This window comes from Phodopus roborovskii, unplaced genomic scaffold (genome assembly GCF_943737965.1).
Source record: "Phodopus roborovskii unplaced genomic scaffold, PHOROB, whole genome shotgun sequence".
Lineage (NCBI taxonomy): Eukaryota > Metazoa > Chordata > Mammalia > Rodentia > Cricetidae > Phodopus > Phodopus roborovskii.
The window spans coordinates 160,705-185,406 of record NW_026126599.1 but is presented as its reverse complement, the minus strand read 5'-3'; the positions used below and the strand labels follow the sequence as shown (position 1 = coordinate 185,406).

General features: G+C 49.9%; 1 protein-coding gene across 1 annotated transcript in view; it reads left to right on the top strand.

The window, feature by feature from the left end:
• Zan (zonadhesin) overlaps positions 1-24,702 on the top strand; it is a 100,196-nt gene that overhangs the window by 58,451 nt on the left and 17,043 nt on the right. The window contains exons 47-73 of the mRNA XM_051205566.1: positions 40-257; positions 1,537-1,678; positions 2,275-2,492; positions 3,452-3,593; positions 4,181-4,398; positions 5,168-5,309; positions 5,691-5,899; positions 6,303-6,444; positions 6,800-7,017; positions 7,952-8,093; positions 8,449-8,666; positions 9,818-9,959; positions 10,342-10,559; positions 11,090-11,231; positions 11,587-11,804; positions 12,185-12,326; positions 12,726-12,943; positions 13,960-14,101; positions 14,436-14,653; positions 15,546-15,687; positions 16,054-16,271; positions 17,203-17,344; positions 17,664-17,885; positions 20,446-20,583; positions 20,973-21,190; positions 21,587-21,728; positions 24,117-24,334. Coding sequence (XP_051061523.1) covers positions 40-257; positions 1,537-1,678; positions 2,275-2,492; positions 3,452-3,593; positions 4,181-4,398; positions 5,168-5,309; positions 5,691-5,899; positions 6,303-6,444; positions 6,800-7,017; positions 7,952-8,093; positions 8,449-8,666; positions 9,818-9,959; positions 10,342-10,559; positions 11,090-11,231; positions 11,587-11,804; positions 12,185-12,326; positions 12,726-12,943; positions 13,960-14,101; positions 14,436-14,653; positions 15,546-15,687; positions 16,054-16,271; positions 17,203-17,344; positions 17,664-17,885; positions 20,446-20,583; positions 20,973-21,190; positions 21,587-21,728; positions 24,117-24,334 — 4,889 coding nt within the window. The remainder of the gene's footprint in view (positions 1-39; positions 258-1,536; positions 1,679-2,274; positions 2,493-3,451; positions 3,594-4,180; positions 4,399-5,167; positions 5,310-5,690; positions 5,900-6,302; positions 6,445-6,799; positions 7,018-7,951; positions 8,094-8,448; positions 8,667-9,817; positions 9,960-10,341; positions 10,560-11,089; positions 11,232-11,586; positions 11,805-12,184; positions 12,327-12,725; positions 12,944-13,959; positions 14,102-14,435; positions 14,654-15,545; positions 15,688-16,053; positions 16,272-17,202; positions 17,345-17,663; positions 17,886-20,445; positions 20,584-20,972; positions 21,191-21,586; positions 21,729-24,116; positions 24,335-24,702) is intronic.

Sequence of the window (24,702 nt, the reverse complement as noted above, 5' to 3'; positions counted from 1 at the left end):
CTGTGTTCCTCTCCATTAACCACACTCTCTTCCCCATAGCTCTGCAGTGTCCTGCCCACAGCCGTTACACCAACTGCCTTCCCTCCTGTCAACCATCCTGCTCGGACCCAGAAGGCAACTGTTTGGGCTCCAGTACCAAAACCCCCTCCACCTGCAAGGAGGGCTGTGTTTGTCTACCTGGCTTTGTGCTGTATAACAACAAGTGTATACTCAGAACTGAGTGTGGCTGCAAAGATGCCCAGGGTGCCCTCATCCCGGTGAGTAGGCATCTAAAGTGGTATTGGTGGTGGCTGGAGAGAGAGAGAGAGAGAGAGAGAGAGAGAGAGAGAGAGAGAGAGAGAGAGAGAGAAAGCTCAGTGGTAAATGTTTGCACGCCCTGGTGTGAGGGCATGAGTTTTAATGCATACAGCCAATGTAAACCTTGGTGGTGTGTGACTATAATCCAAGGATCCTATTAGGAGATGGGAGGTTGTGATAGGATAATCCCTAGAAATGTGGGAGCTAGCTAGTGTTGTATGGGCAGGGGTGGAGGACCACAGCAAAGAGAAGGGAGAAACAGAGATGAGGGAGGGGGAAGAGAGGAATGGGGGGACAGAAAGAAAGAGACTGTCTCAATGGAACGTGGAAAGGTGGAAGATGAGGACCAGCATTGTCCTCTGACTTTCACGCCTACATCTACACTCCACGCCCCTCCCAAAAGCTTTTTTTTTTTTTTTTTTTTAGGCCTGACTGGGGACCACTTTCTTTTTTCCTTTGCTTTCCTCTTCCTGTTTGTGTGGCTGGTCCTGTAATGTGAAGGTTGATGATGTCCTGGAGCAGCAAGCTAAGCCAATGGTCAACTGCTGAGACAGGCCTCCAGCCCCTCTCTGGAGTTGTAGTCGGGGCTCTAACACTGCGATATACCCTCTGGCACTCACTGAGGAGTCTGTGCCTAAATGCCACTCCTGAGCCACCCTCCCACTACCTCCTCTGAACTCTTGGCAGCTGTTATTGGAACTAGTGTAGCCTTTATCTTCCTATCAGTGATTCCTAGGCAATTGCTCTACTGCTAAGTCAAACTCTTGGCAAGTTCTCTACAACTGTGCCACACTCCCAGACTCTCACCGGAAGATACTAGCCAATTTTGCAAAGCTGGATCATGATCCTAAATTCTCGTAGAGAATTGTAGGCAAATGGTCTACCTGTAAGCTACAATCTCTGAACCCCCTCCCAACCTCCTGCCTCTCATCACTGAGGATTCTAGGCATAGGTTCTTCATCTGAGCTGTGCTTCCAAGCACCAAGAGAAAGTCATCTGCCCTAGTTCTACCAGTGAGCCACACCCCAGCCCCTTACTGAAAGAGTCCACAATCCCAGAGGCATCCTCTGTCACTCCAGATCCCCCCACCCCCCACCCCGTGGTTGGGTTACTCACTCAGTGATGTGGAACCTGCTGATAGGGAGGGCAAAGGTCAGCCCTGCAGACTGGAGGTGAGGCTCTTTCCTTCTAACCAGTCCCTCTGCCCTCACTTCCTTTCTCTCCCCTTGGCTTCTGCAGGCAGATAAGACTTGGATCAACAGAGGCTGCACCCAGAGCTGTACCTGTGCGGGAGGGGCCATCCTGTGTAGGATATTTCAGTGTCCCTCAGAGACTTACTGCAAGGACATCAAGGACGGCAACAGTAACTGCACCAAAATCAGTAAGGGAGCCGTGAGGGAAGGTAGAGAATGTATGCATTTGGCTGGAGAGCCCAGAGGCAGGGCAAGATGAAGCTCAGAGACCAGAGATAGGAAGCACCATGGTGAGGAGGGCTTTTGGGGACCTTTGGCTCATTTTTTAGTGTCTGAATGGTTGGTCCCCCACATTAACTTGGGGTAGTCATTCATCATTACTTTTTTACTTTTAATCACACATATTAATATATGTCTATGGACCTGTCTGTCACATGAGTGCACTGCGCATGGCAGCCAGAAGAGTGGATTGTGTCTCCTGGGGCTGAAATTACAGGAGACTGTGAACAGCACTATCTGGGTGAGCCGAACGCAGCTCAGCTCCTTTGCAAGAACAGCAAGTGCTCATGACTGCTGAGCCTTCTACCTCTCCAGCCCCAAGTAATCCATTCTTTCTCTCCTTGAGGTTTGGCAGAGAGTTCACAATTACTAACTGTTTAGCGGATGAATAGCAAAAGGAAAAAAATCCCTTCACTTTTGGAACTTCTAGTATAGTTTCTGTAGCTTCTGCTTGCTCTGGCCACTTATGTTCCTCTCTCCTAACCCTGCTCTCTCTCTTTCACAGCTCTGCAATGTCCAGCCAACAGCCAATTCACCAACTGCCTTCCCTCCTGTCAACCATCCTGCTCTAATATGAATGGCCACTGTGAGGACTCCAGCACCAAAGCCCCCTCCACCTGCAAGGAGGGCTGCGTCTGTCAATCTGGCTACGTGCTGCATAATGACAAGTGTATACTCAGAAATCAGTGTGGCTGCAAAGATGCCCAGGGTGCCCTCATCCCGGTGCGTGGGCACCTAACGTGGTATTGGTCAGGGCTGGAGAGAGAGCTCAGTGGGTAAACTATTTGTCTCTCCCCTCACCTAGTACTGTGAGGACCTGAGTTTGAATATGTATAACCAACGTAAGCCTTGGTGGTGTGTCTATAATCCCAGGGCTCTTTCTAGGAGATGGGAAGCGGGAACAGGATGATCCCTAGAAATGTGTGAGCTGGCTGTTAATGTGAGTAGCAATGAACAGCAGCAACAGCATCGGGGGTGGAAAGTGAGACCAGCATGTGAGATGGTCTTCTGACCTCCACACATACGTGTGTCCATGCTCACACAGCCACACAGATATACTCTCACAGCCATTTTTTAAGGGAGAATGGGGGCGTGCGTCATTTTCTCCTTTCTTCTGCTTCTCTGCACCCGGGATGTGCCTAACTATGCAGCTGAAAGTCAGTCTTTCCTGGAGAAAGTAAGGCAGGTTCTTTACTGCTGAGCCACGCCCTAAGACTCTCCCTAGGAGATTCTAGTCAGAGGCTCTACAGCTGAGCCATGCTCCCCGCTACTCTTAAAGGATTCTAGGTAAAGGTTCTGCATTTGAGCTACAGCCCCAGAGTCCCATTGGAGGATTCTAGGCTTTAGATCTACCAATGAACCACTACTAGCCCCTCACTGGAGGATTCTAGACAGAGGTTCTGCATTTGAGTTATACTCCCAGGTGCCCGACAGAGGATTCTAGACCTCTGCTCTACAAGTGAGCAACCGACCATCCCCTTACTGGACTGAGATACTCTCATAGCCCATGTTGAGTTTTCCCCTGTGAGTACTCTCTGTTAGTGCTTGTTTTAATCGGTTGGGACAGAACCTGCTGGCAGCACGTACCAAGCTCTTCATAGGAGGCAAGCAGCACCCAGAACCAGTACAGCACCTTTGTGGTCACTTGGTCACTGGCTTTTCTCTCCCCGTGGCTTTTGCAGGAAGGCAAGACCTGGATCACCAGAAAGTGTACTCAGAGCTGTAACTGCATGGAAGGGGTCATCCAGTGCAGGACTTTCCAGTGTCCCTCAGGGACCTCCTGCATGAATAGTGATGACGACAACAGTAGCTGCATCAAAATCGGTAAGGGAGCCACGGGGGAAGGTGAAAGGGTGTGCGCATGCCTGGAGAGACTAGAGGCAGGGCAAGAAGGAGCTCAGTCTCATGGGCATAAGAAGTCGGGGATAAGGTGATGTCATGGTGGAGAGGCATTCTGAGGGACCATGCTGGGCTCATCACACTAGTCTCTCAGTGGTTAGTTTTCCACATTTAACTTAAAGATACACCGTCTTTAAGTTAAATTAGCTGTATAGATTCCATGTGAATGCCGGTGGATGCTGTCAGGGGCCAGAAGAGGCTCGTAGGTGTCCCGGAGCTGGAGTTTACAGGTGTTTTTGGATTCTGGGAACCAAACTCAGGTCCTCTGCAAGTCCATCAAGTGCTCTTAACCACTGAGCCATCTCTCCAGCCCTATATATCCCCCTTCTTTACTTTACTTTCTGTCCCGGACACAGTTTGTGATCGGGAAATATTTGTTGAATCGATAGCAAAAGGGAAAACAGACAGACAGACAAACTGTTGGTCTTTCAGCCCAGCATGATTCTGTAGCTTCTGCTTCCTTGGGCCCTTCTGGTCCTCTCTACTAATTGTAATCTCCCTCTGTCCTATAGCTCTGCAGTGCCCAGCCCACAGCCGCTATACCAACTGCCTTCCCTCCTGTCCACCCTCGTGCTTGGACCCAGAGGGCCTCTGTGGCAGCACTAGTCCTAAAGCTCCCTCCACCTGCAAGGAGGGCTGCGTCTGTCGATCTGGCTATGTGCTGCATAACGACAAGTGTATGCTCAGAATTCTGTGTAGCTGCAAAGATGCCCAGGGTGCCCTCATCCCAGTGAGTGTGTGGAAGATGGGCTTGGTGAGGCTAGAGAGTGGCTAACTGGGTAGAATATTTGCTCAGGGAGGAGGAGGACCTGTCTACTAATCCCCACAACCCATGTAAACTGGGGTGTAGTCTGTGTCTCCAACCCCAGGGCTCCAGGAGAGGGACACAGAAGAGTCCCTGAAACTTGTAGCTAGTCTTGTATGGGTAGAGGTGTAATCATCAACGAGGAAGACAGACAGGCAGGCAGACTGACTGACTGACTTTGTCTCAGTACAGGGTGGAATGTGAGGACCTACACCTGAGATTGTGTTCTGCCCTCAGAACACGTGTATTCACGTACACACATGAATCACATACGGACACTGAGACCTTTTTACTAAAAAGTGGGATTGAGGGTCCTTCTCCTTTCCACTTTCCCCTACCTGTTTGGCTGGCCTTGTAGTTAGAAGATTGGTCAGGACTTGGTACAAACTAGGGAATTGGTCTACCACTGAGCCACACCCCAAGGCCTTCACTGGGAATTCTAGACATGCCTTCTACTATTTCTCCATGCTGTCATTACTCCACTGGAAAATTCTAGGTAGACACTATACTGCTAGGCTATGGGCACAGCCCCAGCTGCAATTAAAAATATATATTTAATCTACAGTGTTAAGCCAATGGATATAGAACTTTGAGATAGGATATGCAGTTTGGAATCTTCAGGCCAGAAGTGAGTCTGTCTCTTTAGAACTGGCCCATGGCCCTCAGGTGTCTTCTATTCCCATGACATCTGCAGGCAGACAAGACCTGGATCACCAGAGACTGTGCACAGAGCTGTACCTGTGTGGGAGGGATCATCCACTGCAGGAATATCCAGTGTCCCTCGGGGACTTACTGCAAGAACAGAGATGATGGCAGCAGTAACTGCACCAAAATCAGTAAGGGAGCCGTGAGAATGCAGGGAGGGCGTGCTCATGTGTGGGGATTCCAAGGAGGGCAAGAAGGACCTCAATCCCTGGGTTTAGAGGTAGGGATAGGAAGTACCACACTGGGGAGGGATTCTGGATACCCGTGGCTAGCCTGAGCATCTTCTCAGTGTTAGTTGCTCTGTGTTTAGTTTCTTACATTGACTTGGGAGATCTATCTTCTTATTTCCTCATGGCTTGGCAACAGCTTAAAAACATTTGTCAAATGAATAACAAAAGGAAGAAAAGAGCCCAAACTCACCTGTAATCCAGCCTCCCACAGTTTCCCTAACCACTGCTTCCATGGACCCCTCTGCTCCTTTTCACTAACACCACTCCCCCTCCTTACTATAGGTCTGCAATGCCCAACCCACAGCCACTTCACGGGCTGCCTTCCCTCCTGCCTACCTTCTTGCTCCAACCACTGTGAGATCACCAGCCCCAAAGTCCCCTCCGACTGCAAGGAGGGGTGTCTCTGCGACCATGGCTTTGTGCTCAATGAGGACAAGTGTATGCCGAGAACTCAGTGTGGCTGCAAAGATGCCAAGGGTGACTTCATTCCGGTGAGTGGGTGTGGAGACTGGGGCTGAGGGCCACTTTCTCCTTTTATCGGCATCTCTCAGCCTGGGATACTCCATTCTCAAAGACTGACCTTGGAATGAGAAGACGGCTCAGGGCCTGACACACTCTGGGAGAGCCATGCAGCAGCTCCCATTAAAGGATTCCGTACATGTTCCCTGTCTAATCCCAGCTCTAGACGAGAGTAATTGGGGTTAGTGGAGAGGACCAGAGTGGAAATCTGTCCACTCTGCATTGTCTGCCCAAACAACACACCTTCTGCCTGCACCTTAGAGGAGGAAACTGGATAAGGAGAGCATGCGTAAACCCTTCAGGCATGAGGCTAAGCCTGACTCACTAGAGCATCCACTCAGTCTCCACTTGTTTCTCATTCCCTGGCTTCTGCAGGCAGGCAAGACTTGGACCTCCCGAGGCTGCACTCAGACATGTGCCTGCGTGGAAGGTGATATCCAGTGTCAGAATTTCCAGTGTCCCTCGGGGACTCACTGCAAGGACAACAGTGATGACAGTAGTACTTGCACCAAAATCAGTAAGGAGGCTATCCGCAGCGGCTGGGGTGTGGTAGTTACTACTGCTAGATGAGATTGGAGGCAGGGCAAGTAGGAGCTTGGTGCTCTGCCCTAAGAGGTTGGGATTCAGGGGGCCCACTGCCAGGCTGGGTCCCTTCCCAGTGCTTCATTGGCTGAGAGATCGAATCTTCTTACTTCTTTCCCCAGTTTAAGGCACAGCAGCATGCTCCATAAGTGTTTGATGAATGAATGACAAAATGGGGCAGGGAGGCTCTGCTGTCAAGTCTGTACAGCTTGATTTCTTTTTTAATCACATCTGCTTTATTGAACCCCTCTCTGTTCCTCTTCACTAACCTCTCTCCCTCTACCCCATAGCTCTGCAGTGTCCAGCCCACACCCTCTACACCAGCTGCCTTCCCTCCTGTCTACCTTCCTGCTCGGACCCCGAGGCCCTCTGCAAAGACACCAAATCTAAAGTCCCCTCCACCTGCAAGGAGGGCTGTGTCTGCCAACCTGGCTACGTGCTAAATAACAACAAGTGTATTCTTAGAGTTCAGTGTGGCTGCAAAGACTCCCAGGGTGCTCTCATCCCGGTGAGTGGGCACCTGCCACCTGCTGTGCGACTGGAGAAAGTTGCAGGGATTAATCAGTGGGTAAAATATTTGTGATGCAAGTTGAGTTTGAATCCATACAACCCTTGCAAACTGGGTCTTTAATGCCAGGGTTCCCTCCCCTTAGGAGTGCTGAGTCCCCAGAAACTTGTGAGCTAGCTATTCTTATGATAGTGCTGAACATCAATGAGGAGGGGACAGGGAGGGAGAGGAGATGGGGTGACAGGAGAGAGACAGAGACAGTGATACAGAGACACCGTGTCTCAATACACAGTGGGAGATGAGGGTCAACATTATAGATTGTCTTCTGATGTAGACACTTAAGTGAGTCTGCGCTCACATACAAAGAAATATGAATACACACACACACACACCACTTACTGGGCAGGAGAATGGTTTGAAAACCAACGTAGGATTGGGAGGGTCACTTTCTCATTGCCTCTTTAAGTCTTACCTGGAATGCTCCTGTCTGTATGCCTGAGGTACGAAGGTTGACCATGTCTTGGCACAAACTAGGGAAGTGCTCTACCATTGAGCCATACCTCTAGCCCTCAGTGAAGGGAGCCAGGCAAGTAGACCTAAATCACATGAACCCCCAGTCCATGGAGATTCTGATCAGGTGCTCTACAACTAAACTATAGTCCCAGGTCCCCATTGTAGGATTCTGGGACAGAGTGCTAGCACTGGGCCACTTCCACACCCTCAGTGGAGAACTCTAGGCAGGCACTATTGCTGATCTGTGTACACAGCAATAGCAGCATTTTTTCCCAACATGTTTTACACCAGGTTGGTAGTCTTAATAGCTGTGAATAGATACCTCTATTCAAACCTAAGTCCCTGAAGCTGGAAGTGGCACTGTCTCTCTCTAACCAATCCCTCTGTCCTCACATTCTTTCTCTTCCTGTGGCTTCTGCAGGCAGGCAAGACCTGGATCTCCACGGGCTGTGCCCAGAGCTGTGCCTGCATGGAAGGGACTGTTCAGTGCCAGAATTTTCAGTGTCCCTCAGGGACTTACTGCAAGAACAATAACGAAGGCAGCAGTGATTGTGCTAAAATAAGTAAGAGACCACAGGGAAGGTGGGGAGGGTGTGTGTGCTCATGCCTGGACAGATTGGAGGCAGGGAAAGGAGCTTGAGCTTTTTCCCTAAGAGGTTTCTGGCAACCCATAGTCCTACTGAGACCCTTCTTGGCATTAGCCTCTCCATAATCTCTGATAACTGGGGAGAGCCATTCTAACCTTCTTCTCTCAAGGTTTGGCACATAGGCTATGCCCAGAAGCGTTTTCTGAATGAATAACAAAAAGGAAAAAAACCCTCTCTTGGTCATTATGCCCAGCTTGGTTTCTGTAATTTCTGCTTCCTTGGGTACCCTCTGGGCCTCTCCATTAACTCCACTCGATTTTTTACCCCATAGCTCTGAAGTGCCCGGCCCATAGCCTGTTCACCAACTGCCTTCCCTCCTGTCTACCTTCCTGCTTGGACCCAGAAGGGCTCTGTAAGGGAACCAGTCCCAACGGCCCCTCCACTTGCAAGGAGGGCTGTGTCTGTCAACCTGGCCATGTGTGGCATAATGACACATGTATACTCAGAATTCAGTGTGGCTGCAAAGATGCCCAGGGTGCTCTCATCCCGGTGAGTGGGCATGGGTGGTGGGATCGGTGGGGTCTATGGAGATAGCTCCATTATAAAGTGTCTATCCTGCAAGCGTTTGGACCTGGGTTTGAATCCCCACAACACATGAGAGATGGACATAGTAGATTATATCTATAGCCCTGGTTCTTCTACTGGAAGACAGGAAAGGGAGACAGTAGAATCCTTAAAAACTTGAGAGCTAGCTAGTCTTGTGTAAGCAGTGATGACCAACAACAAAGAAGACAGAGAAAAACACTGACCCAGAGAGACTGAATTTTCAATACAAGCTACAGCATAAGTACTAACAACACGCACACACACACATATGAGCACACACACATGCATGAGCACATACATGCACACACACACACACACACAGAGAGAGAGAGAGAGAGAGAGAGAGAGAGAGAGAGAGAGAGAGAGGAGAGAAAGGTGGCTTTAGTCACAGTATTTGGAAAGCAGAGTCAGGTATATTCCTACAAATTCAAGACCTGCCTGAGCTACATAGCAAGTTCTAGACCAGCCAGGACTACATAGAAGAGAACTTGTTGCAAACAGACAAACAAACCAACAAATGAGACCAAAGCCCACATAGGATTGGGAGCCACTAGCTCATTTCTTCTGCTTCTTTGCACCTGGGATGCTCCAGCCTGTGTGGCTGGTGCTGAAATGTGAAGGTTGTTCAAGTTCAGGCACTGGGTAGGCAGGTGCTCTACCACCGAACCACTCCCCAGCCTTTCTCTGGGGGATCCAGGCAAGTATTCTACTTCAAAGCCACACAACCACCCATCACTGAGGATTCTAGTCAGGTGCTCTGCAACTGAGCTATGCTCCCCTGGTCCCTACTATAGGATTCAGGGCCAGCATTCTACCACTGACCCACTCCACCAGTGCCCTGACCTAGGATTCCCAGCAGAAGTTCTGCTGATCACCCACGCCTCCCCCACCTCCTCACTGGGAGATTCTAGGCAGGTTCTATTCTGCTGAGTTATGCATATAGTGACAGAAGGAAATATTTCTCCAATATTTTCTGCCTACTGCTGGTTGACTCAGTAGATGTGCGGTAGCAGTAGGGAGGACAAACCTAAGGCCCTTCAGACAGGTGAGTATGTCTCTAGCCTTCCTATCATCTCTTTCTATGGCTTCTGCAGGAAGGCAAGACCTGGGTCTCCAGAGGCTGCACCCAGAGCTGTACCTGTACAGGCAGGACCATCCAGTGCCTGAGTTTCCAGTGTCCTTCAGGGACTTACTGCAAGAAGAGCAATGATGGCAGCAGTAACTGTGCTAAAATCCGTAAGGGGCCATGGGGAAATGGAGAAATTGTGCTGCTGGCTGGAGGGACCAGAGGCAGGGCAAGAACGAGCTTATTCCCTTGCCTTTTAGAGGTTGGGGATAGAAGATACCACAGTAGAGAGAGATTTTGTGGAGCCATGGCTGGGCTGAGCCCCTTCTCAATGTTTAGTCTCCATCATTGACTTGGGGGATCCATTTTTCTTATTTTCCCTCTCATGAATTGACAAATGGGGCACGCTCAATGAATGCTTGTTGAATGAATAGTAAATGCAGGTGGTGTGGAGAAGGATCTCCTGGCCATTTTGTCAAGTCTGACCTCCGCACAGAAACCTCTGCTTGCTTGGGTCTCCTCCACTAACTCTGTTTCCCCTCCACTCTATAGCCCTACAGTGTCCATCCAACAGCCAGTTCACCGACTGCCTTCCCCCATGCCCACCCTCTTGCTTGGATCCAGAGGGGCACTGTGAAGGCTCTGGCCCCAAAGGCCCCTCCACCTGCAAGGAAGGCTGCCTCTGCCACCCTGGATTTGTGCTCAATAAGGACAAGTGTTTGCCCAAAATTCAGTGTGACTGCAAAGGTCCCCAGGGTGCTCTCATCCCGGTGAGTGGAAGTGGGGAGTAGGAATGTCTCCTCCTTCTCTCCTCCTCCTCATTCTCCTCCTCCTTTTCCTCCTCCTCCTTCCTTCTCCTTTTCTCCTCCTCTCCTTTCGTCTGCCTCTCTTAGTCTGGAATGCTCATGTCTATATTGGTGGCCTGGTAATGTGGAGAAAAGTGTGTCCTGGCATAGACTAGCCAAGTGATCTTCCCCTGAGAGCCATTCTTAGCCCCTTGTTGTGGTATTCTAGGTAGTTGTTCTACCACTGAGTCATGCCCCAGCACTTCACTGGGTAATTCTAGACAGATGCTCTTTGTTGAAATAGTCACCAGTGCCTCACTGTCAGATTTTAGGCTAAACCCCACCCATAGATGTGATATTTTTTCAAATATTTTCCATGCACTAATGGTTGACTCAATAGCTATGGACCTATAGAATGGGAGGGGAAATTAAAGTCCTGCAGACAGGGGTAAGTCTGTCTTCCTTTAACCAGCCCCTCTATCCCCTATCCCTTTCTCTTCCTGTGGCTTCTACAGGCAGGCAAGACCTGGACTCCCAAAGGCTGTACCCAGAGCTGTACCTGCATGGGAGGGACTGTTGAGTGCCGGAGTTTCCAGTGTCCCTCGGGGACCTACTGCAAGGACAGCAATGATGGCAGCAGTGATTGTGCTGAAATACGTAAGCCGTGGGGAAGGTGGGGAGTCTGCTCGTGACTGGAGGAGTCTGAGGCACAGCAAGACGTCCCCACTTAAGAGGCCATGGGCTAGGAGGTCCCAAATAAGAAGGGACTCTAGGGACATGGATGGGGCTGAGTCCCTTCTCAGCATGAGTCTTCTACACTGAGTTAGAAGGAACTATTCTTTCCGACTGTCCTCTATGTTGGACACATACCCATACTCAATGAATATTTACTAAATGAACACTCAGAGGAAAGGAAAAGGCCCCAAACTCTGTTGGTCACTCTGCCTGGTTTGGCATTTACAGCCTCTGTGTGTGGCCTCTCCACTAATCCTACTGTGTTTCTACCCCAAAGCTCTGCAGTGCCCGGCCCACAGCCACTACACCAACTGCCTTCCCTCCTGTCAACCTTCCTGCTCTGACCCTGATGGCCGCTGTGAGGGCACCAGGCCTCAAGTCCCTTCTACCTGCAAGGAGGGCTGCTCGTGTCAACCTGGCTATGTGCTGGCTAATGGCACATGTGTGCTCAAAATTGAGTGTGGCTGCAAAGATGACCGAGGCACTTTCATTCCGGTGAGTGAGCGGGGAAATCAGAACGCTAGAGGGACATAGCTGGTAGACTCAATTGATTTGAAATCTCTAGACAGTGAGGTAAGTACCCCAGACAGGAAGTGGGGTAGTCTCCTGAGAACTAGGGGCCAGAGAGATTGCTCTGGGGTTAAGAGCACACACCGTGACTCTATCAAGAGGATTGGAGTTTGGATCCCAGCAACTCACAGATGCCTATAACTCCAGCTTCAAGGGATTGATGTGTCTTCTGGCCTTCATGAACAATCATATGCATATATTCACATGGACACACGCACACAAATATAAATAAATGAAATAGAAACTACCACACTGAGTTAGAAGACACTTACTTTACCTCCTTCCATTTCTTGTGGCTTCTGCAGGTAGGCAAGACCTGGATTGCTACAGGCTGCACCCAGAGCTGTACCTGTGTGGAAGGGGCCATCCAGTGCCAGAATTTCCAGTGTCCCCAAGGGACCTACTGCAAGGGCAGCAATGATGGCAGCAGTAACTGTGCTGAAATACGTAAGGGAGCCGTGGGGAGGGTGGGGAGGGTGGGCTCCTGATTGGAGGAACCAGAGGCAAGGCAACAAAGAGCTTCTTCCTCTGAGTCTAGAGCTAGAGGTCAGTGCAAAAATTACTTGGGAGGCAGAGGCAGGCGGATCTCTGTGAGTTCGAGACCAGCCTGGTCTACAAGAGCTAGTTCCAGGACAGGACAGCCTCCAAAACCACAGAGAACCCTGTCTCAAAAAAAAAAATTTACAGCAGTGAGGGTGGATTCTGGAGACTGCAGCTGAGTCCTCTCCCAGTGGCTGATCTCCCACACTGATGCGGGAGTGATTCTTCTTACTTTCTTCTCTCAGGACTACACAAGGGCCATGCTCCTGTCTTCTCCTCTAACCCTACTCTTTGTGTACCCCATAGCTCTGCAGTGCCCAGATCACAGCCACTTCTCCAGCTGCCTTCCCTCCTGCCCACCTTCCTGTTTCAACCTGGATGGCCACTGTGAGCATACCAGTCCCAAAGTCCCCTCCACCTGCAAGGAGGGCTGCCTCTGCCAACCTGGCTACTTCCTGAATAATGGCAAGTGTGTGCTCCAAATTCACTGTGACTGCAAAGATGCCCAGGGTGGCCTCATTCCGGTGAGTGGGCGTGGGAAGTGGGATTGGGCCAGCTGGGAAGATGGCTCAGTGAATGAAGTGCTTGCTATGCAAGTGTGGGGACATGAGTTGAAATCCCACGTAACCATGTTAAGCTGTGTGTAGAATCCCCCAAAACCTGCAAGCTAACCAGCCAGGATACTGCCGAAAAATGAAAGCAACAATGAAACAAGGGAGTTGAGATACTTTGTCTCACTGCAAAGTGGAGGAAGTGAGACTCAACCCCTGAGCCTGTTCTCTGACTGCCTTTCCTGTGCACAGGTATACACACACACACACACACACACACACACACACACACACACACACACACACACACACACACACACGGACGCTCCTACACATGCACACACAAGCACACACATACTACACATACATATACATACTAAAAAATTAATTTTACAACGTAGAGGGCCAGACACATGGCTTGATAAAGACACTTGCCTTCGAGCGTGAACACCTGAGTTCAAGTACCCAGGAGCCATGTGTTGGAAGAATGAACTGACTCACACAAGCCTCTGACCTCCTCATGTGTACTTGTCTCTAGCTGGCTCTTGAGTTTGAAAGTTGGTCAAGTCTTGGTATTTGCTGGGCAAGTACTCTACCACTGAGCTGTGTACCTGGCCTCTCAATGAAAATTGTATGCAAGTGAGCTGTGTGGGTGAGCCATGCTCAGAGGCTCTTTCTGAGTATTCTAGGCCTGCACTCTGCCACTGAGCCTCTTCTGGTGCTTCTCAAAGGGGATTCCAGGCAGGTGCTCTACCACTGAGCCACACCCAGCCCTCACTGGGGGATTCTGCATGGGTACTCTACCACTGAGCTAACCCACCTGCCCTAGATATAATTCTTTTTTTCAGTATTTCCACCTCTGGTTGGTGATTCAATAGATGTGAAGCCTATAGACAGGGGGCAAATGCAAAGACTTCAGACAGGAGGCGAGTCTGTCTCCCTAGGACAAGCTCCTCCAGCCTCCCTTTCTCTTCCTGTGGCTTCTGCAGGCAGGCAAGACCTGGACCTCCAAGGGGTGCACCCAGAGCTGTACCTGCGCAGGAGGAGCTGTCCAATGCCAGAGTTTCCAGTGTCCCTCGGGGACTTACTGCAAAGACAGTAGTGATGGCAATAGTAGCTGCGCCAAGATCAGTAAGGGAGCCCTGGAGGACGATGGGGGGCGGTGTGCAGATAGGAGGTGCCATAATGGGGAGAGTCCACAGTGTAAGTCCCTCACCGGTCACTCTCCCACGCGTCCTTGGGGGAGCCATTGTTTTTAGTCTCCCACACTGAATTAGGAGAAAAGTTACTCTTACCTTCGTTCCCCAGGGTTTGACACAACAGCCCATGTCCAGTAAATGTTTACTAAATGAATAACGACAGAAAAATAAGGCCCAAAGAGCTATTGCTCATTTTGCCAAATTTGGTTTCTATGGCCTGTGCTCACTTGGATCTCCTTATTGACTCCTCTCTCTCCACCCCAAAGCTATGCAGTGCCCCGCCCACAGCCATTTCACCAGCTGCCTTCCCTCCTGTCCACCTTCCTGTTCAATTCTGGATGGCCACTGTGAGGAATCCAGCTCCAAAGTCCCTGCAACCTGTAAGGAAGGCTGTATCTGTCAACCTGGCTACTTGTTGAACAATGACAAGTGTGTGCTCCGAATTCAGTGTGGCTGCAAAGATGTCCACGGTGGCCTCATTCCGGTGAGTGGGTGTGGAAAGAGGAATTGGTGGGTGGCTGAGGAAATGGCTCACTGGCTAGAATGTTTGCCTTGCATGTGTATGGGCCTGAGTTGAATGTCCAGAACCTATGTGAGCTGGATGTGGCAGCGACTAGCTTCTATTGGGAGACAGGAGAATCCGTAGAAACTTGTAGGCTAGCCAGTCTTATGATTGCACAGAGACAGATAGCCTCACAATACAAGGTTGAAGGTGAGGACCAACATTCCAGGCTGTATTCTTACTTTCATACATACATGCACAAATATTCTCACACACATGAACATGAAAGCACACACACACACACACACACACACACACAGAGATTTAAAATAAAAGTGGAATGCACCCCTTTCCCTCTGCTCTTGTTAACCTGAGATGTGCCTGTAATTTTTTTAATTTTTGTTTTTTGAAACAGGGTCTCTCTATATAGCCCTGACTGTCCTGGAATTTACTATGTAGACAGACTAGGCAGGTCTGGAACTCACAGAGATCTGCTTGGCTTTGTCTCCTGAATGCTAGGAGTGAAGATGTGTATCACCACATGGTTACACCTGTCTTCAGAGCTGAACCTAGCGTGTGAAGGACAGTCATGGCCTGACTCATGAGAGACAAGTGCTCTATCGCTGAGAATTCTAGGCAAGCTGTCCATAACTGAGTCACAGCTCCAACTCCTAAGTACAGGAGTCCTTGCCTCTTAGGCGATGCCCCACATCTCCTCATTATTTTTGCAAAGATTTTCCACCGGTATTTTGTTGACTCAACAGAGGTGGAACTGCAGACAGTGGGGACAAGCCTGCATCCCCTGGAACAGTGAGGCTGTCTCCTTAGAGCTGGCCCAGTCCTCACTGCCTTTCTCTTCCCATGGCTTCTGCAGGCAGGTAAGACCTGGATCAACAGAGGCTGCACAGAGACCTGTAACTGCATGGGAGGGACTGTCCAGTGCAGGAATTTCCAGTGTCCATCAGAGACTTACTGCAAGGACAACAATGATGGCAGCAGTAACTGTGCCAAAATCAGTAAGGGAGCCATGGGGGAGGTGGGGAGGGTGTGCTCATGGCTGGAGGGTGAGAGACAGGTTAAGGCAGAGCTTAGTCCCTTGGGCCTTAGAGGTTGGGATACTACGTACCATATGATGGGAGAGAGTCTGTGGCCCTTTGGCTCTGCTGAGATCTCCCTCAGTGCTGGTCTCTCAACGGTTAGTCTTCTCCATTTAGTTGGGAGATGCATTCTTTTTACTTTTCTAAGAGCTTGACACACACCCACCATGCTCAGTAACTAGTTTCAAAATTAATAATGATAGGAAAAAATCCTGAAGCTCTATGGGACATTTCTCTGCTTCCTTGGGCCCCATCCATTAACCCCAATCTCCCTCCACCCCATAGCTCTGCAATGTCCAGCCCACAGCCGCTACACAAGCTGCCTTCCCCCATGTCTACCTTCCTGTACTGATCTGGATGGTCTCTGTGGGGGCACCAGCCCCAAAGTCCCCTCCACCTGCAAGGAGGGCTGTCTCTGTCAACCTGGCTACTTCCTGAATAATGGCAAGTGTGTGCTCCAAATTCACTGTGGCTGCAAAGATGCCCAGGGTGGCCTCATTCCGGTGAGTGGGTGTGGAAATAGGGTTGGGGATGCTAGCTCAGTGGGTCAATTGCTTTCTTGTGCATGTGTGAGGACCTGAGTTTGAATCTCCACAACTCACTATAGATGGGCACAGTTACCTGTGTCTGCAACTCATCACTCTACCAGAAAATGGTGGACAGAGACAGGACAATCCCCAGAAACCAATACCTGAAATTGTCCTCTGAATTACATGTGCAGATGGGCCAGTACTCACACACATGAACACACACCCACACACACAGTACTATCTTGATTAAGACTTATTTTTTTTTTATGTGTGAGTGACTGCATGTATTCACTTGGTAACCTGGTGCCCACAGAGGCCAAAAGAAGGCATTGGATTTCCAGAATTAGAGCGATAGGGGTCGTGAGCTGTGTGTATGGGTGCTGGAATTGATCTGGGTCCTCTCATGGGCAGCAGGTGCTCTTAACAACTAAGCCGTCTCTGGAGCCATGTGAAAGAAACATTTTTTTAAGTTGGATTGTTGTGGGCCACTTTCCTTTCATCTAATTCCTTCTGGAATGTTCCTGTCCATATATCTGCCCTTTGAGTTTGAAGGTTGCTCGGGTTCCGGCACAAGCTAGGCAAGAGCTCTACCACTAAGCCAGGCCTCCAGTCATCAGTGGAAGATTCTACCACTGAGCCACACCCCCAAACCCTTACTAAGGACTCTAGGCAGTTGTTCTATCCACTGAGCCACACCCCAGGCCCCTTACTGGGCACTCCTGGCCAGTGAGTTCTTAGAGGTCCCTTCTGAGGATTCAGGAGCATGATCTACCAACGAGCAGATAATCCCCTGCCCACATCCAGTTCTCGTTTCAGATACACCCCACCTGTGATCAAACAGGCAAGGCTGTGCCCCTGGGACAGTCTCTCTGCCCTCACTCCTCCCTTCCCATGGCTTGTGCAGGCAGGCAAGACCTGGACCTCCAGGGACTGCGCCAAGAGCTGTACCTGCATGGGAGGTGCTGTCCAATGTCACAACTTCAGCTGCCCCCCAGGGACTCAGTGCCAGGATGGCCGGGATGGCAACAGTATCTGCGCCAAAATCAGTAAGAGGACAATAGAGGGAAGTGTGCTCATGGGTACAGGGGTCAGAGGCACAACAAAGAGCATCGCTTCCTGGCTTTGGAGGTTGGGCATAAGAAATATCATAATACAAAGGAATTTGGGGGCCACTCAACTGCATTCCTTTTCCGTACTAGTCTCTCAATTGTTAGGTTCCCACACTGACTTGGGAGATACAGTCATTGGATCTCTCCTTAGGACTGGCACCTAGCCCATGCTCAGTATGTGGTTGCTGAATGAATAACAAAAGGGAAAAAACCCAAAAAAGTGAACTCTCTGCTAACACTAGTCTCTACTCCTTAGGTGTGCAGTGCCCGGCCCACAGCCGCTACACCAACTGCCTTCCTTCCTGTCCACCTTCCTGCTCGGACCCAGAGGGCCTCTGTGGGGGCACCAGGCCAAAAGCCCCCTCTACCTGCAAGGAGGGCTGTGTCTGTCGATCTGGCTATGTGCTGCATAACGACAAGTGTATGCTCAGAATTCTGTGTAGCTGCAAAGATGCTCAGGGTGCCCTCATCCCGGTAAGTGTGTGCCAAATAGAAGACTGGTTGGCCTGGGCAGATGGCTCAGTGAGGCCCTGATTCGGCACAAATGGAGCACTTGCTTGGAGTCTCCACAGTCCAGTGCACTGTCTGCCTGAGGCCTTTATGTCATTTCAGGGTTTCTATGTGAGATCAGGGCAGAGATAGGACACACCCCAAAATTTAGGAGCTCACTAGTCTTTGCTGTCTGAATATCTAATTATGGGGTGAAAAGTGAATACCAACACCCAAGATTTGTCATCTGATCTCCACACATATGTGTGTCATGATTAAACACAGAACACACACACAAAGATTAGTTTTTGTTTTTAAATAGGGGCTAGAGAGATGACTCAGCAGTTAAGAACACTGGTTGCTCTTCTAGAGGACCAAGGTTCAATTCCTAGCACCCACACGGCAGCTCACAACTGTCTAACTCCAGTTCCAGGGGACGCCCATGGCAAAACACCAATGCACATAAAAGTAATTTTAAAAAGCAGCGTACCAGCAGGGCAGTGGTGGCACACGCTTTTAACTCCAGAGCTTCTGAGGCAGAAGCAAGTAGATCTGTGTGAATTTGAGACCAGTCTGGTAGTGAGTCCTAGGATCTCTAGAACTATTTCACAGAGAAACCCTCTCTCAAAAACCCAAACAAACAAAAACAAACAACAACAAAAAACCATGGCTCCATAGGTAAAGTCACTTGCCTATAGGGCAAGCCAATTTCTGGAACCCATGTGGTAGAAGAAGAGAATTGACTCCAGCAAGCTGTCTTTTGACCACCACATGTGTACCATGGCAGATGCATGTTTGTGCACACAGAGAGAAAAAAGTGTAATAAAAGATTTTTTCATTTTCTCCTTCCCTTTGCTTTTGTCCATCTGGGGTTCACCTGTCTTTCTTTATATATATAATTTTTCTTATTTTACATATTGATCCCAGTTCCCTTTCCCTCCCTCCCATGCCCCCACCCCTCCACACTCCACAGGGAGGGTGAGGCCTTCCAGGAGGGATCATCAAAATCTGTCAAGTCATTTGGAGTAGGGACCAGGCCCTCTCTCCTGCCTCTAGGCTAAGGGAGTATCCCTCCATGGGGAATGTGCTCCCAAAGTCCGTTCATGCACCAGGGATACATCCTGGTTTTACTATCAGAGGTCCCTTAGACTGCCCAGGCCTTCTGAGACCCATGTTCAGGGGGTCTGACTTGGTACAATGCTGGGTACCCAGCTATCAGTCTGAGGGTCCATTATCTCCCCCTTGTTCAAATCGCTGTCTCTGTGGGTTTCTGTAGCCTGGTCTTGACCCCTTTTCTTATCACTCCTCCCTCTCTGCAACTGGGTTCCAGTTTGGCTCAGTGTTTAGCTGTGGGTGTCTGCTTCTGTTTCCATCAGCTACTAGATGAGGGCTCTATGATGTCATGTAAGTTAGTTATCAATCTCATTATCAGGGAAGGGCATTTAAGGTAGCCTCTCCACTGTTGCTCAGATTGTTAGTTGGGGTCATCCTTGTAGGTCTCTGAACATTTCTCTAGAGTCGATTTTCTCTTCAAATCCATAATGGCTCCTTCTATTATGCACTCTCTCTCTTCCTGGTCCTACATGTTCTCTCCTCCCCTTCTCTTTCTCCTAACTCCCTCTCCACCTCTCCACTCATTGCCTCCCCACTCCCACTATGCTCAGGAGATCTTGTTCCTTTCCCCTCTGTGAGGGACCTTGTATGAATCTTTTAGATTCCTCATTGTATCCTAGTTTCTCTGGCAGTGTGAATTATAGGCTGGTGATCCTTTGCTCTATGTCTAAAATCCATATATGAGTGAGTACATACCATGTTCCTCTTTTTGTGACTGAGTTACCACACTCAGGATGGTTTCTTCAAGTTCCATCCATTTGCCTGAGAATTTCAAGATTCCATTGTTTTTTTTTTTTTTTCCCTGCTGAGTAGTATTCCATTGTGCCACATCTTCTTTGTCCATTCTTCAGTTGAGGGGCATCTAGGTTGCTTCCAGGTTCTTGCTAGTACAAATAATGCTGCTATGAACATAGTTGAACAGATAAGACAGAGTTTCTTATGTAGCTTTGGAGCCTATCCTGGCATTCGCTCTGTAGAACAGGCTGGCCTTAAACTCACAGAGATCCATCTGCCTCTGCTTCCTAAGTGCTGGGATTAAAGGCATGTGCCACTGCTGCCTGGTTCTAGGGGTTCTCCTGACTTTATGGCTAGCCCTGCAGCATGAAGCTTGGTCAGGCCTGGCACATGCTATGTAAGTGCTCTATCTTAGCCATAGTTCTACCACTGAGCCACAACCCTTTCTCATTAAGGATTCTAAGCAGGTGCTCTACTCCTGAGCCACACCCTAGCCCCTCACTGGGTGATTCTAGGTAGGCACAATCCTACTCAGATACACCCAAACTCCCAGTTGTAATAGTTTTTCCAATGTTTTCCATCTGTGTTTTGTTGTGGACTGGGAGGACAAATGTGAGTCCTTCAGACAGAGCATAAAGCTGTCTACCCAGAACTGCCATCTCTGTTTACTTCTTTTCTCTCTCTGTGATCTCTGCAGGCAGATAAGAACTGGCTCTCCAGAGGCTGCACCCAGAACTGTACCTGCATAGCAGGGAACATTCGTTGCCAGAATTTCCAGTGTCCCTCCGGGACTCGCTGCAAGGACAATGTTGATGGCAATAGTAACTGTGCCAAAGGTAGTAAGGAAGCCATGGGGGAACAGAGAGGGTGGGTTCATAGCTGGATAGATCGGAGATAGAACGAGAAGGAGCTTAGTCCCTGAGCCTAAGAGGTCAGGGTAGTAGGTACCATGGTGGGGAGGGTTTGGGGACCCACAACAGGGTCTCTCTTTGGTGCTCATCTCCCAGTGGCTTGGCTCCCACACTAACTTGGGAGGCCCACTCCCCTCGCTTTCTTCTCTCAGGACTTGGCATGGTTTAGGTTCACTAAGGGTTTGCTGTGTGGATAAGCAAAAGGGAAAAAATCACAAGCTCTTCTTGCCATCCTGCCCAGCCTAGTTTCCGTTTCCCCTACTTCCCTAGGCTCTCTCAAGCCCTGTGCACTGATCACATTTCCTTCCACCCCATAGCTCTGGATTGCCCAGACCACAGCTACCACACCAACTGCCTTCCCTCCTGCATCCCATCCTGCTCCAACCTGAATGAGCACTGTGAGGTCTCAGGTCTCAGAGTCCCCTCTACCTGCAAGGAGGGCTGCCTCTGTCAGCCTGGCTTTGTGCTCAGTAAGGACAAGTGTGTGCCCAAAACTGAATGTGGCTGCAAAGACATCCAGGGTGCCCTCATTCCGGTGAGTGGGCACAGAATTTGGGATCTGGGCCCTTCCTGCTTCCCTCTGTTCTATGAGCCTGGAATGTACATCATGACTATATCGTTGGCCCTGGACTTGTTCAGGGCCAGGGACAGGCTGTGACCATGCTCTGTCACTGTGGGATTCCAGCCCCTCACTAGGGGATTGTGGACAGATAACCTAAGGCAGAGTCATGCTCCCACCTTCTTCTTGGTGGAGTCTACATAGGCCCTCTACCGCTGAACAACTCCAGATAGCGTTTTCCTGTTTCCTACCTGTACTTGGTTGACTTAGTAGATGTGGAGCCTTCAGGTAAAGAGGACAAATGTAAGCCCTTCAGACAACAGGCTAAGCCCCTTTGTCCTCACTTCCCGTATCCTCCTGTGGCTTCTGTAGGCAGGCAAGACCTGGCTTGTCACAGGCTGTTCCCAGAGATGTGTCTGCATGGGAGGACTTGTTCAGTGCCATGACTTCAAGTGCCCCACAGGGACTCAGTGCCAGGACATCGAGGACGGCAGCAGTGATTGTACTGAAAACGGTAAGGGAACCATGAGGGGAGGTGGCGAGACCGTCTTGTGACTGGGGGACTCAGAGGCCCTTAGTCCCCGAGCCTGAGAGTTCAGGGACTGGAGGTGGCACCTGGATGGAGAGGGAACATGGAGACTGTGGCTAACTGTGGCTAAGCCATCTCTTCTCAGTCTTCCCAGTGCGCCCCCCCACCTCTGGCTTTTTGAGACAGGGTTTCTCTGTGTAGCCTTGGCTGTCCTGCAACTCACTTTGTACACCAGGCTGGCCTCAAACTCACAGAGATCCACTGGCTTCTGCCTCCCGAGTGCTGGGATTACAGGCGTGCGCCACCGCCACCCAGCAGGTGCCAGTGTGTTAATAATGAGTTTCCCACATAGAGTTGAGAAAAATCATTCTTATTTTCTTTCTTTGGGGCTTGGCACACAGTCCATGCCCAGTAAATGTTTGCTGAACGAATAACAAAAGGAGAAAAACCCTGAGTTCTGTTGGCCAGTCTGTCTTCCTGGCTTCTTTCTGTAATCTCGACTTCCTTGCCACCCCTGTATCTCCTCCATAGCCTTTACCTTCACTAACCCATTCTCCCTCCACTCCACAGCTGTGCAGTGCCCAGTTCACAGTCGCTACACCAACTGCCTTCCCTCTTGTCTGCCTTCTTGCTTGGACCCAGAAGGCCTTTGCAAGGGCACCAGCCCCAAAGCCCCCACTTGCAAAGAGGGCTGTGTCTGTCATTATGGCTATGTGATGAATAATGGCAAGTGTATTCCCAAAGTTCAATGCAGCTGCAAAGATGTCCGGGGTAACATCATCTTGGTGAGTGGGCATCTAAAGTGGGATTGGTAGGGGAGTTTGAAAATGACTGAGTTAAACTCTTGCTCTGAAAGTGTGAGGAGGATCTGAGTTCTTTGTGTTGTTGTTGGTTTGATTTCTGAGACAGGGTTTCTCTGTGCAGCCCTGGCTGTCCTGGAGCTCACTCTGTAGTAGACCAGGCTGACCTCAAACTCACAGAGATCTGCCTGCTTCTGCCTCCCAAGTACTGGGATTAAAGATGTATACCACCTTGCCCAGCTGATGGTCTGAGTTCTAATCTTTACTATCCATGTAAACTGAACAGGACAGTGTCTATAATCCTAGGGCTGCTATTGGGCAATGGGAGGGACACAGGAGAATCCTCTGAAAATGGGGGCGCAGATAGTCTTCTGTACCCAGAGGTAAACAACAGCAACAAGAGGGTACATGTCTCATTACAAAGTAGAAGGTCATAACCAACGCCTGACATTGCCCCCCACCTCCCCATGTATGTACATCTGTATTCTCTCATACGTGATAATTCACACAAACATAAAGATTATCTACACACACACAGAGAGAGAGAGAGATAGAGAGAGAGAGAGAGAGAGAGAGTAGATGACCTTTTTTCTTTGTCTGTTTCTCTTTATTTTGGATGCATCTGTCTGTATGGCTGTTCCTGGTTTGTGAAGATCAGTCAGGGCCTGGGACATGCTGGGCAAATGTTCTCCTCTGAGCATCTCAGCCAGCCCCTCACTGGGGGAGGGGGGTTCAAGGCTGGAGCTCCACCACTGAGCCACACGCCAGCCCCTCACTGGGGGATTCTAGGCAGGAGCTCTACCACTGAGCCACACCCCAGCCCCTCACTGGGGGATTCTAGGCAGGTGTGCTACATCTGATCCAGACTCCCTCATCCATAGTGCAGGATGATAGGCAGGCTTTCTAGGTAGAATCACATCCCAAGCCCCTCACTGGGGACTGTGCCAAGTACCCTATGACAAAGTCCTACTTCTGCACTCTTCCTAATAGACTCTATACAGGCCATGTGCCACTGAACTATACTGCAGTTGGTTAACTCAATAGATGTGGATCTGCAGACTGAGCTTGGCTCCTTAGAATCATCCTCTCCTCGATCTCTTTTTCTTCCCTGGCTTCTACAGGCAGGCAAGACCTGGATCTCCAGTGGCTGCACCGAGAGTTGTACCTGCATCAAAGGGAACATCCAGTGCAACAAGTTCAACTGCCCCTCAGGGACCCACTGCCAACATAGTGATGATGGCAGCAGTAACTGTGCCTCCAACAGTAAGGAAGCTACTGGGGAAGGTGGTGATCAGAGGCAGGAGGTACCACAGCGGGGAGGGCTCTGGGGACCCTCAGCAAGGCCTTTGCTCAGTGTTAGTCTCCCAGTGGTTCAGCTCCCACAGTGACTTGGGAGGTCCACCCTTCTTCTCTGGGGAATTAGCACAGAGCCCATGCTCACCACTGGTTTACTGAATGAATAATAAACGGAGGAAACCCCCACAAACAAGCTCTGTCCGTTTCTGAAGCCTCTGCTTCCATCATCATCCTCAGGCCTCCCCACTAACACCACCCCACTTCCACCCTGTGACAGCTCTCCAATGCCCGGCCCACAGCCAATTCACCAACTGCCTTCCCTCCTGTTTACCTTCCTGTTTGGATCCTGATGGGCACTGTAAGGGCACCAGCCCCAAAGTCCCAGCCGTCTGCAAGGCAGGCTGCCTCTGCCAACCTGGCTATGTGCTGAATAAAGACAAATGTATCCTCAGAATCCAGTGTGGCTGCAAAGATGCCCAGGGTGCTCCCATTCCGGTGAGTGAGTATGGAAAATGGAATTAGTGAGGGTTAAGGAGATGGATCAGTGGGTGAAGACTCCAGTTCAAGTCCCTGTAATTCATTTAAACTGGGTACAGTAGTCTGGGTCTGTAATCCCAGAGCTCCTACTGAAATATGGGAGGACAACCCTCAGAAAGTTGTAGGCTAAACGTTCTGGTATGCACAGTGGTGAACAACATCAAAGCCCAGATTGGGGAGAACGAGCCTGTTTCAGTGCAGGGTTTGGAATGCAAGGACCAACACCTGAGAATGTCTTCTGACCTTCAGGAGTACGTGCACACCCACTCACATATGTGAACACCAATGTACACACACTTTTTTTTTTGTTTTTAAGTGGGCTTGGA